At 40.4% G+C, this 14406-nt stretch overlaps 1 protein-coding gene across 1 annotated transcript in view; it reads right to left on the reverse strand.

The window, feature by feature from the left end:
* The window catches only part of LOC121321430 (contactin-associated protein-like 5), a 354495-nt gene that overhangs the window by 35414 nt on the left and 304675 nt on the right, over window positions 1-14406 (reverse strand). The window contains exons 16-18 of the mRNA XM_041260374.1: window positions 5287-5457; window positions 4612-4830; window positions 3509-3748 (exon numbers count right to left, since the gene is read on the reverse strand). Of these exons, the coding sequence (XP_041116308.1) occupies window positions 3509-3748; window positions 4612-4830; window positions 5287-5457 (630 nt within the window). The remainder of the gene's footprint in view (window positions 1-3508; window positions 3749-4611; window positions 4831-5286; window positions 5458-14406) is intronic.

Below are 14406 nucleotides of genomic sequence, written 5' to 3' on the forward strand. Positions count from 1 at the left end.
TCTGTCAGCATGCTTGCCTCACTGTCTGAAGACAGGATTCAGTCGTTTGAAGCCACACTCTCCCTATTCAGAGAGGATGCTCTGCTAAGGGTCAGAATATATCGAAGGTTGTTGGGGCTAAATGCAGCCGCCTCGAGGATCCTTACACTAGGGCTGCTGAGAATGCACCTGCTTCAAGCCTGGGTAAATACACTCAAGGTGCACCCGGTCTGAAATCGGTACCATCTGGTGTGAGTGTCCAGACAATGCCGGAAGACACCGGAGTGGTGGCTCCGTCCCGACAATCTGCGCTTGAGATTTCCCCTTGGATCCCATCACAGAAGGGAAGTGGTCACTACAGACCCCTCCAGCATAGGCTGGGGAGCGGTCAATTATGGAAGAGGAATAAGAAGGGGACATTGGCAGCAAGCGCACATAAATGCCCAAGAGCTGCAAGCAGTAAACCTGCCGTTATCTCATTTTCGCCAGCAGTTAGCGCACAAAATGTGTTGGTCCAGACGGACAATACTACAGTGGTAGCCTACATAAACCACCAAGCTCGCTAGGCCTTCAACACGCAGTGCACAGACTCCTCCTACAGAAACTTGCGTTCCATCAGGGCGGTTCACCTCCCCGGTGTGGACAACAAGGCAGCAGACCTCCTGTCCAGAAGAGCTCCAGACAGCTTGGAATGGAGACTGCATCCTCAAGTGGTGAAACAGATTAGGGAGAGGTTTTGTACTGCACGAGTCAACCTCTTTGCCACAGCCGAGTCCACTCATTGCCTCCTATGGTTTTCCATGGAGAGAGATGGGGGCCTCCTTGGAGTAGATGAGGTAGCTCACCCCTGGCCACAGGGGCTCTTGTATGCGTTCCCTCCGCTACCATTAATACCCTTGACACTAGAGAGGATCAGGGTGGAGAGAGCACAGGTTCTGCTGATTGCACCCAGATGGCCGAGGTGCCCATGGTTTTCTCTCCTCTCTGACATGTTGTCAGGTCAACCGTGGCAGCTCCCACTGTGCAACGACCTCCTGAGCTGGGCTATTATGGCAATTGAAAGACAATATATGGCAGTCCATTTTTAATGAACTGGGTAAGCCTGGTATGTATGATTTATTGGGGTATATATTGTGTATACTATATAACATCGTCATAGTTTCCTCAATATCTTGACGAATATGTACCAGTCTTGATCATAGTTTTCTCAATAGCAATTTTTAATAGTATAGATCTGGCAGTTTTCCATCCTGTCGCATCGCCTCTGTCTCTTCTGGTGTGTACGGTCATGTCACTGCGAAATTATCTTGTTGCCTAATGAAAAATCACATCACTTCTGGTGTGAAGAAGCCTTTCTATTATTTGTCAGTATTTCTTATTTGTTAGGACTGCATGAATTCTTCAAACTTATTTTTTCATATACTTACAAGAAGTATAATACAAGATTATATTTTTACCTTCAAGCAGGACCTAGTTGAGAATTAGTGTCATAAAGAAATTCATGTGAATCCAGGTTTGTTCTAATGAACAAAAAGTTACTATTGTATTTAAACTTATGGAAATTATTCTGGGTTTAAAAGGCATGTCCTATGCAGACAGGCTAAACAAACTGAACCTATTCAGTCTTGAACAAGGCTACGGCAATCTGAGTCAGGAATCGAAATTCTAAAAGGTATTGACAATGTCGACCCAAGGGACTTTTTCAACTAGAAAATAGAAAATATGAAGCACTTTTTTACACAGAGAATTGTGAGAGTCTGAAACCAATTCCCCAGTTATGTTGTTGAAGCTGACACCCTGGGATCCTTAAAGAAGCTGCTTAATGAGATTCTGGGATCAATAACTACTAACAACCGAACAAACAAGATGGGCCGAATGGTCTCATCTCATTTGTAAACTTGCTTATGTTCTTATTTTCTTATAAACTGTTTGATGATGCTAAATTGTGACTAATATATTCTTGACTACTACATGAACAACAATTTTTCCCATCACATGGCGACCTTTTATTAAACTGCCAGATAAAGAGAACACAGATTGACACAAGCAACACTGCATTTCAGATCAGCACAGTGCAATGACACATCTCCATTTTCACTGCCCATCTCCATGAAAAAGATGATAGCATGAAAGATGTTTATCAATGTTGCATCCTAAGTACTGTCAGACATAAACTGTAATGATGATAGAGAGACAGATGCAATGGGAATGTATTGAGCTTGTTAATAATGGAGTAGGGCAGTGGTTCTCAAACATGAATTTTAAAGGTCCACATTTTCAGCCCTGAAACATGACAGGGGGCAGCAGTAGGTGCAAGTCAGTCTGTTCTGATCATTTCTTTTCCCCAAGTTCTTTTCAGTTCACACATAGCTCTATACATTTTTTATTACATACTTAATGCATCATTTCAGAATGGATAAAACACCACACAGCTATAAAAAGGATGTTGTTAGTAATAAATGTAAATAAATGTAAAAAGTGACCAGTGTGCAATGAGTAAAGGTGGGGACTGTTGGTCAGGCTGCTAGATAAAGTTTGGGGGAGGGGTTGCACACTATTTTTCAGGTTTCATTTTCTGTCATAGGCACACACTCTCTTCATTTAAAGACAGTTTCTCACTGAAGAATCATCTTATTGTAGATGATCAAGAACAATGAACAGATCCACCATCTAGTGTCTCCCAACATGCTTCTACACTTAGAGGACTGCTAGCTAGCAACAATATCTTAGCTATCTTTATACCTGTATTACCCCTTACAAAAGATTAGCACAGTAGAAATTAATCTAAAGTCGACCAGTCGCCACTTAAAATATATGGAAAAATCATAATTTGATAATGTCTGCTACTCTATTTGTGAATGGAATGTTTCATAAGACTTTGTAGTTTGTGACCTATATTTTAAAACAGCTTGGGATTTTTAAAAACTATTTATAAATGTTCTAAAATGTAATTTATATGTTAATGGATTGCAACCACACTCCATCTGAATCCGCTAGCTTCATAATTATTTTATGATCACGTGGCATGGGATTAGTCACCAATTCCTGAAGTTGAATGTCACTTTTTTATTTGACTAGTCAACTATCAGGTGTTACCCCTAGTTAATACTGTACTTATCATCATCAGCACACATAACTCCTTCACGAGACCAAGTCACCACACACAATAAACTACAGTATATATGAATAGAAATGTCATGAATTGTCATACCAGACACTGAAAACATAGCTGGTTGCATTGGACTACGTCTAGGCCTAAATGAACGAGTTCTGTATTAATAAATAACAACCACTGAAAAAAATATATCAGATGACAGGCAACCCAGATGTTGCTCACTTTCAGTTCATGAGCACTCACATGCTGCCACATATAGATTAGCCACCCTTATTCGTATTACCTACAGTCTAACTGCTAAAAGATGAATAAGTTAAACTCAAGATAAAAGCCATTATACAGACGACTGTCCGGCTCCACTATATACCGGCTGGAGATGCTGAATTAAAAGAATAAAAAGAATAAAACAGATACCTTTCTTACAGAGGGGTCCCCTATAGGCAGAGTGAATGCAGTCACAGTAGAAGCCGTTGTATTTTTCAATGCACTTTCCTCCATTGTGGCAGAAACTGCCATAACCGCTGCAGTGACCAGGGCAGCCTGGCTGGACTCCTGGAGTCATCTTCGCCCGTTCCTCAAGGTCAAGGGTCAAGCCGTTCAACATCAAGGAACGAACACAACCCAGAAACCCCTTCTGCCTTGATGCTGTACCTCCTGCAGAAAGGATAACTAAATCTGAATTCCCATCTCATTTGCTGGCTTATTTAGTGTTTCACGGTCATGTTTTTGTGGAATGATGAATTTAAAGAACAACTGCCTAAAAATGTTATATATATATATATATATATATATATATATATATATATATATATATATATATATATATATATATGGAAAGCTGTAAAAGCTTCATTTCATGAATTTAATACTGTATAACTCTGGGCTTTGGACAATCAACAGATCCACTAGTGACATCTTCATTACGTTATTGTGTTCCCCAAGGCTTATTCTGTGCTAGTACCAACAATACAGCACTCTACATCAGCTAGATAAGCCACAATATCAATCAATCAATCAATCAATCTTTATTTTACATAGTGCCTTTCATAGTATACCACCATCACAAAGTGCTTTACAAGATGCAATAACAAGAAAATCCATAATACTTTAAATACAGAGAAATGCATAATACAAGATATACAGTAAAAAAAAAAAAAAAAATACGCATAATACATTAAATATCTGTGGATATATTAGTCATTTTGTACGACAGGCAAACACGGGATACACATTTTTGGCCAAATAATGAAATTGTATATTGTCATTTGGCCAACTGCTTAGAAGCTCAAGTTAAAAGCCTGGTTTAACAGATGGCTGTAATCCACAAGTGTCTTTATGCTATTCCTGTGGACTCAGTATGGACCTTTCTAACATGGCATTACACTGATACAGGACCAAACTAGCCAGGTGATATACTTTGGGAAAACTACAAGTCCTGCTTATGCTAGAAAATGTTGGCATCGTTGAAGACAACTTGCTTCTTAACTGCGTTTACAAATCCCTTGACTTGTCCGTACCTACAAACAGCTGGCTGTTGAGCTGCAGACGGAAGTGTCTGTCAGGCAGAGCCTCCAGGAACCTGATTGGTAAGTGGTCGACCTGGAGCCACGCCTCCTTGGTGTTGCGCTCTGCTTTGACGTAGTGCCACTGCTTGTCATTCAGAGGGGTGGGGGATTTAACTGTGAGCTCGATAGGCCCGTTCCCCACGTCAAAGGAGAAGGTGACGTCAGACGGAGCTGAAATTCAAAAATAAGATGAGGCTTAGAAAACACAAACTGCAACCTACCAACTGGAGTTTTCTTAAAATAGACAAAAAAGGTAACAAAAATAATGCAAATCTTCATAAAATAGACCTTTTATATAGCATTTATAAAAATGTGTAGCAGCCAGTATAATTTACCCTGCACACTATATAGTTGTGCCTTTATCAGGTGAGCCACTAACTATTGATTTGGATTGCCATGCCTAACTCTGGAGCAGGATCAATTACTGAGCTCTACTTCTCCCAGTGGGCAGGGAGAGGTAGAGCTAGAGCAATGTGAAAAATGTGGTAACGCAATGAGTCAGGCGAACTGATAAAATATTTGCAATTGAACCCAACATAAAATTCCAAAACCTTAGGTATTAAAAGGTATAGAAGTTTCTGAATAACAGTTGTTGCCACTGTAAATTCTTTGAAGTATTATACTTACAACTTAATTCAATGCGTATGAAGTCTTTGATCCCCATGTTTTCCAGAAAGACTCCGGACTCGGCTGTAGTTTTAAAGTAGAAGGAGATGTCGGCACTGAGTTCTGCGTGGACCGTAGGGAAGTGGAGGTAAGAGGTCTCCATGTTAAAGGAGGCTGCATTCCAATAGTTCCCTGAAAAAATGAATAATTTAATGATTGTTCCAGTAAAAAAATCTTAAGTAAATCATTGCCTGAGAGTCAAAAGGTTGTACATGAGGAACTGCAACTTAAAAACCAAAAAAACTTTTCACTGCCATACAAATGGAATATTCCATACCATCCTACTTCCATTAGCTAGATTAGTCTTGCAATTTTTAAAGAAATACATGTTACCTTTTCTGTTTAAAACACGATATCTGGTGATGCTACTTTAGGTTAAAGGCAGTTCCCAGTTTCGATGCCTTTTTTCATGTCATCTGTTACATGTCATCTGTTGTTCTGGGTCAGAACACATTACTGGTTGAAAGCATGTCAGTCAATAGGGGAAGCAGCTAGTTGATTTATGACAGGAAAAAAGCCCTTGAAGGGGCTGTATGAATAATAGGTTAGTTTATAATGTGCAATATACATTACTGCAATTAGTTCCAATTCAGAATCTTATTGACGTTCAAGAGAGCAAGGAATTACTGATAAACACCCAAAACTGAACATAAGAACATTAGAAAGTTTACAAACGAGAGGAGGCCATTCGGCCCATCTTGCTCGTTTGATTGTACACGAGACAGGTTTAAAAAATGGTCACAGTTTATTGAAATGTTAAAGACAGAAACATCAAACACCAAAATAAGCCTTCTGATGCGTTCTAAATATCAAGAGATAATAATGCATCACACTAGTAGTTTAGAACTGTCACAGGAAATTAGTTTACACAACCCTACATATCTAACAGCCTGCATATAATATAACCATCACTCTAAACATGCTAATATGTACTTAACTTAAATATAGCAAGCCATCTCAAAAGCTATTCATGTAAGTACATGACATATCTTATATCAAGGATCACTAAAAGTTATTTAATCAAACTTCAGTGTGACAATCTTGCAATCTATTTTACTTTCGTTACATGAGGGGAATGTAACTTTAGGCTATACTCAACAGTTCCCTTTTGTTGCAAACCTTTTCTTGCAAATCTATCAAATTCTTACCCAGTAGCAGCATAGTTTAGCCATTGCCTATGTAATTTTATGTCCAAAAAATTCCCAGCCCTGTGCAGTCACCCACGTGTGGTTGTCTATTTCCTTCTTGAGAATGTACAGTTCCTCAACGGAGCTAGACCTTCCCGCATCCCCCGGCAGCGTAGGCCCGCCCACCTTGGTGAGTCGGGCCTTGTAAACGAACAGTGTGTTCTCCCCTATCTATTTCTACGTGGTTTTCACTGTCCGCTTCCAACTCGCCAGCCGCGGCTTTGGCCCTTGTGTCTCCATGGTGTATGCTAGGAGCTGACCAGGTGTGTGACAGCATGGTTAGGGTAGGCACAGCTGCATAGCTGCCCCACAGTGCTTCGGTACCACAGCACATGCAGAGCCCTTGGTACTTCAGTATGTTGGTGCGCAAGATGATCATTGCATACAGCACATGTTGCCCATCGCTACAGCGTCAGTGCATATACCCAGCAACGCATGTTACATGGTGCTTGGTGCTCACTGCTACAGCGCTAGTGCATGAACGCATGGTGCTGCACAGTACACGGAGGACGTAATGCACAGTACTCTGTGCACGGTAACCGGTGCACACAATGCTAGGTGCCAACTGCTACACTAGTGCATGGGTATACGGTGTCGCATGGTACACAGAGCACGCCATGCGCATGGTGCTCAGTGCCATCTGCTACAGTGCTAGTGGTTGAATGCACACCACCACACTATTTAATCAGCGCTTGAGTGCTCATTACAGCCAGTGAAAACTGTGTTTGGTGCACAGCCGATGCAGAACACTGAACTGATGTCAGGCAAGTCGGGCTTCCACCTCTGTACAGCATGCAAGTCAAATATCTCACTGGAGGATAAGCATACCCTCTGTGAGCAGTGCTTGGGTGTTCAACATGCCACCTTGGCCCTTGAGAGGGAGGTGGCCTGCAGAATCTGTGCGGATTTTCAGCCCCGGGTGAGGGAGAATAGGTTGGAAAGGGCAACGAGGGCAAGTTATGCGCCCTCAGTGTCTAGACCGTCGGCGGCTCTTGGAGCCCCAGATCCCCTCCTCCATGAACTGTATCGGGACCCCCTGCTGGACATCCCTGATACGCAAGCCCCCCCGTAGTCACTCCCCATCTCCACAGACAAGAAGGGTGAAGAGTTTGAAGCAGACCAGGTCCTGGAGCTTTTGGCCTTGGCCGCAGTCCCAGCCTGGTTCAGCCCCAATTGCCATACCCCCCTCCTCCCCCAGGAGAGATCAGGGTGGATGAGAAGAGGTGTCCCAGATGGTGCAAGAGGATATGCTTTCTATAGCGGTCTCTGGGGAGGGGGCCTCCTTCTCCTCTGACATGCAGGTAGAAAGGGAGCTCGAACCCCCTACTGAGGAACCTGGCTTCAAGGTAGCCTCGGAACCAGCACTCCCCCATTGTCTAGCTCAGATTTGGCACTGATGGGACATGCGGCAGTGTTCCTGCAGGTACCCTGGACGCCAACAGCAGAACCACATCGGTCCGTTTTCTGGACACAGGCAATGGCTCCTCGCCCTCAAAAGTTCCCAGCTTTCCTGGACTTCATGGAGGAGGTACGCTCCTCCTGGGATTGTCCGGCTTCAGGACCTAGCATGCTGAAGCAGGCTGCACCACTTGCCTCTCTAGAAGGCACCGAAAAGCTGGGCCTAGTGGGGTTCTCCCAAGTAGATTCCACCATCGTGGCCCTGGTTAATGCTCCGCTGGTGGATGGGTTGTCTAGATTCCCGGCGTGCCCGAACCTACCATGCAGGGTGACAGAAATGTACTTCAAGCAGGCGTATGCAGCGGAGACGCAGGCAACTCGCCTGTCAAACACACCGAGCATGCTAATGGCCTATATGAATGGTGGACTGCGTGGGGCACTGCTCCCTGAGTCGGTGGCTACAGAGCTATATCTCCTGTCGTTTACAAGCTTGCTGTGCTGCCATTCGACCTCTCCCTAGCTCCTCATGTTTTCAAAGCATGTAGACGCTATCCTGGCCCCCCTGCGACTGCAGGGAATCAGAGTAATAAACTAGTTGATCTGTTAACAGTCGTGAGTGGGATCAGTGGCCCACACGGTGTTCATGACAGAGCGATCAACGATGCAGAGAGTCGGCTTACACTGGTGCAGTGCATGATGTACTTGGGGCTCTGGCAGGACTCCATTATGATATGAGCATGCTTGTCAAACGAAAGAGTTGCAGCTATCCAGGACTGTCTCTCCTTGTTTCGACAGGGATCGCAGGTCACCCTCCTATTACGCCAGAAACTGGTTTGACGGCCGCAGCTGGGTCTACTTTGCATGCAACCGCTACAAGCATGGCTAAATGCATTCCACCTAAACACCAAACGTGGCAGACACATTCAGCTGACTGTATCTCACGCATGTTTGCTGTCCCTGCGGGTGACGCACATTTCTGGAGTGGTGAACTGGGCAGTGGACCTCCTCTCCAGGGGGGATCCGCATCCGCTGGAGTGGAGTGGATTTGGAATCGGTTCGGAAAGGCACAGGACAATTTCTTCGCCTTGGCCGAGATAACACATTGCCTTGTGGTACTCCCTCCACCTCTTAGGCGGTCCACTCGACGTAGATGCCCTAGTGCACGAATGCCCAAAGCATTTTTACACGCTTTCCCGCCTATACCAAGAAAGCATCTTCGAATTGAATTAGATAACTTCTCTTTATTTGGTAGAAATAAATAAATGACTTAAATGCATAGAGAAATAATATGCTTCTAAATAAATATTTTAAATAAATAAATGTAGAAATGAATACATGTTTATATTATAAATGTAGAAATAAATTAATAAATAGCAAGCTAGAAAAATCCATGTCACATGACCACCCTGTACTAGTGTATGAACTATCCTTAAGAGTACAGAAAATATAAACCGTGTTTACAAGGAGATTGGGTAAAAGCCGGAACAGACCGGAACGGTAATTAATTCAATTGCAAAAACCAGCACAGAAAATTACACACATGAAGAGAATATATTACCAATCAGAACCAATTAATAATGCGCTGTAATTAACCCATTCTGGCCCAGAACCTTATTTTTTCACCAAAAAGCTTGCGGAACACTGGGTTCCGAAGGTGCAAAGACAATGAAAATTATACACATAATACAACTAGGTAAGAACAACATAACACTATTGAAAAAACCCACTGAACCGACCTTTTCTTGCTCATTCCATGCAATAAACAGCTTGATTAATAAAAACTTCCCTGAAGCTTACACTATTGATAAAGTTATTCCAAGAAACCATATTTCAGGGGTTCCAAATAGTATACAAAGAACCTTTTTTTAAACAGTAGGCTAAACAACCATAAATAAACGTTGAAATCTCAAAGGATTAATAAGGAACCCTAAAACTCCCAAAGAACCCCCAAGGGTTCTAATCTATATAGCCTTCTAATACTAAAATTCCATGCAAATTGACTAAAAATCACAGGTTTTGTGCATGACTACACATTTGAAAGCCATATATTCAATTAGACTTCAGCAGTAAATACCTTGTTGGTGACTAAACATCCCACTACTTATTAGCAATAAAGGTCATACAGTAGAGAAGGCTAAACTGGGTTTAAAATATAATTTATGGTTGCCGTCTACGCCGCTGAAGGCACTACCTTCAGATTAAGTTAAAGATTTTAGGTTGTTAGCACCAGGTTCTTTTATTTTGGCCAGAGGATAAGATCTTGACCAAGCACAACACAAACACACAATACAAATTCCAGGGATGTAAAATAATCACATTTATTTAAAACACAATTTCGTTTCAATTCTCATATTGCACAAATTAGTTCTATCAGTTAGTTACAGTGGTGGGATTTACATGCAAGTTTTAATCGCGCTACTGTCGTGCATTCATGAAGTGTCACATACAAATGACGCATGATTGTGCTCGTTCCAAAAGTGCACGGGATCTGAGATCTGTCATGCTTTTCAGTTTTTGCTTGTAAATTGCCCCAATGTTTCAGCCAAATACTTCAATTCAATACATTATTTCAAGGGTTCAGTCCTTCTTTCTCGGGCATTACACTGTTACATTGTTTAATATATCAGCAACTCATTTAGAGCAAAATACATTGTTTAATTTCTCTCTTGTATTCAGACACAAACACACAGCATTAGACAAGACAGCAGTTTCCCAAATTAAACATATACATAAAAACGAAACAGTTTATTTATTTATTTATTTCTGCATATGACACACAATGTAAAAAACGAATTTATTTTATTGAAGAAAATGGGAAAAAACATCAAGGTTTCTGTATTTGAAGCTATCCTGCGTAATATTAAAATCTAAACTGTTTTGCATTGTTTGCTCATTTTTCGTTACATCTTCTAAACTACATAACTGTAAGTTAGTGTGTTTGCTTGCCTTTGCACTATAATTGCATTGTATCCATATTGTATCAAACATATGTACATATATGAATATGTAAAATACATTTAAAGAAAAACCAAAAAGTTGTGCAAAAAATAAATGTTGTGAAACTGCTGCAGCTATATACACGTGTTATTATTTTTTTTTTTTAATCACGTATAACTGTCACAGTTAGGGGCTACCAACAATTCTAGACCTTTGCAATTGTTCTGCTTGTGAAAACACTGTTACTTTATCACCTCCTTCCCTGCAAAGCAGAAAGAAGGCTTCACTATATTCCACTAAAAAGAAAAGAGAAAAACAATGTTAAAAATATGGTTCTGCTAAAATAATGTGTGTGTGTGTGTGTGTGTGTGTGTGTCTATATATATATATATATCATAATATGTATATATATAGTATATATATCAATATATATAATATATATATACTGAAGATTATATATTTTTGTTTTATTCATGTGTCAAAAGTACACAGTTTTATTACCCAAATGGGCAGTTAAAGGTGTTCTTCAGTTCTTCAGTGTTTTTTTTTTTTTTTTCAGCAGTGTTATTTTGTTACCTCTGAGTGTACTGTGTTTATCATTTTCATACTCTGTGCAGCTTTGGAACCCTGTGTTCCGGGCAGTAAAAAGGTCTAATTAAGCAAATTATCAGATCAATTAAGGGTATGGATAAGTAGCTGAGAGCTCGGTCGGAACGAAAACCAGCAGCCACAGGGGGTCCCCAGGACCAAGTATGAGAAGCCCTGGTCTACGACAATGCAAGCGTTCAAATTTCTTTCAGCCAAAATAATTAAATTGGTTACCAAACTAAATTCATCATTTTGCTTCAAAGAAGTTTAAATATTTGACTCCCGCTCGTTTATATTCGTCATCAAAATCATTAAAAAAAAAAAAAAAAACATAGATGGAAAATAAACAGCGTGTTTCGACACTAACATGTCTTCATCAGATATATTAACACCAGCAGAATACATGAACCCCAGTTTCTTGCAACAGTTGTGATAGTGATCAAAAGTGTGAGTACTGTTGTAGCAATTCCCATGCTACATAATGTGGGTGTAAGTCTCAACCACATATCCCTTTAATTAGGGTCAGTAGCCTGGCCAGGTTAAAACTTCATTTCCGCAGTTCCTTGAAACAACCCTCCGTTCATCCTCTCTCCCCATTGGCTCATTCACATATCCACTCCTCAAATCTCAGAGCTCTTTAGAAGCCAGCACCTGTACTAAAGCTGACTGATTAGGCCTGGAGGGAGACTCTCTTTCTCTGAGGAATCCATCATAACATATAGCATTACAATCTTAAATCTCAGTGAATCCCTTAGCATCTTTAAATAATTCCAGTGCAGTAATTATTATTTTTTTTTATTGTACAATTAAACATTGTTTAAACTCTTCTTTTTTGTTTTCATTGTTACTTGTTTAAGCTTAGCTGTTTTTCAAGCTTGTTTAGTATTTGTTGTTTTGTGTGTTCCTCCATTTTTTCCTGATCCTCCTGATTTTTTCCAAACAACTGTTCAACATTCAACTCAGCACTACTGGATAGACTCCTATCATTTTCAATGTACTCAATTTCTTCAACTTTCTACAATCACCATCATTACTGGACTCTGCTGGACTTATTTGTCTTTGCTTTTTTTGTTGTTGAGATCATTTTTTGTTTGCATTTTTTTTATTTTAATTTGATACTTTGTTCCCTGTATTTTTTTGCTTTGTTCTTTTGTTACTTTGTTTGGTTTTCAATTACCCTGCTCTGCTGGACTTGTTAGGCCTAACTTTCATGCACCATCCATGGGTATCCATTATTATTGTTAACATCTGTGATCATTTCATTCACCTTTATCTTTCTCTATCTGTTTTCCATTTCCCAACTTACCTGTTTTGTCCAACTTTTTTTGTTTTGGTTTATTTCATTTGCTGACATTACTGTTCACAATAATTGTTTGTGAAATTGACACCTCTGACGCCTCTGCTTTTGCTGTCTGTCACTCTTGCTGACTTATTTATTTATAGGAATAGGGCAAGTAGTCCCTCCTTGTGGAGGATAGTGCAAATGCCTCTCAGTTGTGCAGAGTGATCGTTACACTGTTGTCTTTTAAAAAAAAAAAAAAAAAAAAAAAAACTAGCTGAAACAGTTACCGCACCAAGCTGAAAAAAAGTTATCTTTGTAAATAATGTTATCTTTCGCCAGTCAAATCATAGAGTGTCTAAATAAAGTTTTGAGTCTCACATGAATTTTTTTGACTCTTGCGTCTTGCATCCCAGTAGATTTAACTGCACAAGATTCCATGGTTTGATGATGAGCGGATAATATTTCTTCAGCCAAATAATCAGCCACAGTAATTTAAGAGCAACATTACCAGTATGTAGTGTGAGCTTTGTACTAAAGTGGGGCCAGATGTTGAAGTTTATTTCTCAAACTGTTTTAAATTTAAAAAATGTGAAAGCAGAAGACACAGAAATGCGTGTGGTGAGCTAGCTTCCATTCCCTTCCCTGCTCCCGTACTCCGGCCATGATGTACAACAATCTTATAACTTGATTATTTTGACCTACAGCCAAAAACACGCAAATTAGTCCATAGTGCTTCTGTGGCAAAAATGGTGTAATTTATCTTTTCCAGGAATCAGGTAACCCGGTTCCTAAAAGGCCTAAAACAGACTCTGAATTCTTCTACCCAATGTCATGCTTAATATATACGGTATTACTTCGAAATAACGCCGCCCTTGAATTAACGACCTCACACCTCACACAGATATGATATTTTTAATAGATGCCGCCCTCGAATAAACGGCGCTCTCAATAAAGAAACGTAAAAGTTTTTTTTTCTACCCCTGCTCAAAAAAATAAAGAAACGTGCAACTCTGGCTATGTACATGTTTCACCCCCGAAGAGACTACAGCCTCAATCCACTATGTACTACCAATTAATGTACGCACCTTAGTAAGCACATTTAATATCATGGTACAGTCCCAACAAACAACCCAAGATGAACAACTTATCAGCACAGCTTTGCCGGTCACTCAAAGCACTATCCGAAAGCTGGCCAAAGCCGGGTTTAGTTGTTTTGTTTTTTATTCAATTGGAATTTTATTCAGTCCTGTACACATATACTTACTAGCTATAAGACAATTTGGTTTCGGTTTCTCTTTCAGAGAATCTACAAACAAGCAGGTAAATCACAACAAGAAAAATAAATAAATAAATAACTGAGTAGGATATATTTGAGTTAACAGAAATCAAACCAATATTTCGAAGTAATATTTTTCGTTAAGAAAAACAACTGCATTACACTCAACTACCGTTCCCTTTCAATTCGAAGATGTCCACCAAGACATCGTTATGGGATATACGCCTGCCTATTGGTAGGTGTGATTGAGCTCTTTCTATCAAAGCTGCCAATAGGCCCCCTCCCGTCGGTGAACCCCCGAGGGTACATAACCGTCACACAGGGGAGCCTCACCCTCTTTTCGCTTCTCAAGATTGGTACAGTAAGACCTCTCTGTGTTGCATTGATCCCTTTTTTCTTCTTAAAAAGTGCTG

This window comes from Polyodon spathula, chromosome 10 (assembly GCF_017654505.1).
Source record: "Polyodon spathula isolate WHYD16114869_AA chromosome 10, ASM1765450v1, whole genome shotgun sequence".
NCBI lineage: Eukaryota > Metazoa > Chordata > Actinopteri > Acipenseriformes > Polyodontidae > Polyodon > Polyodon spathula.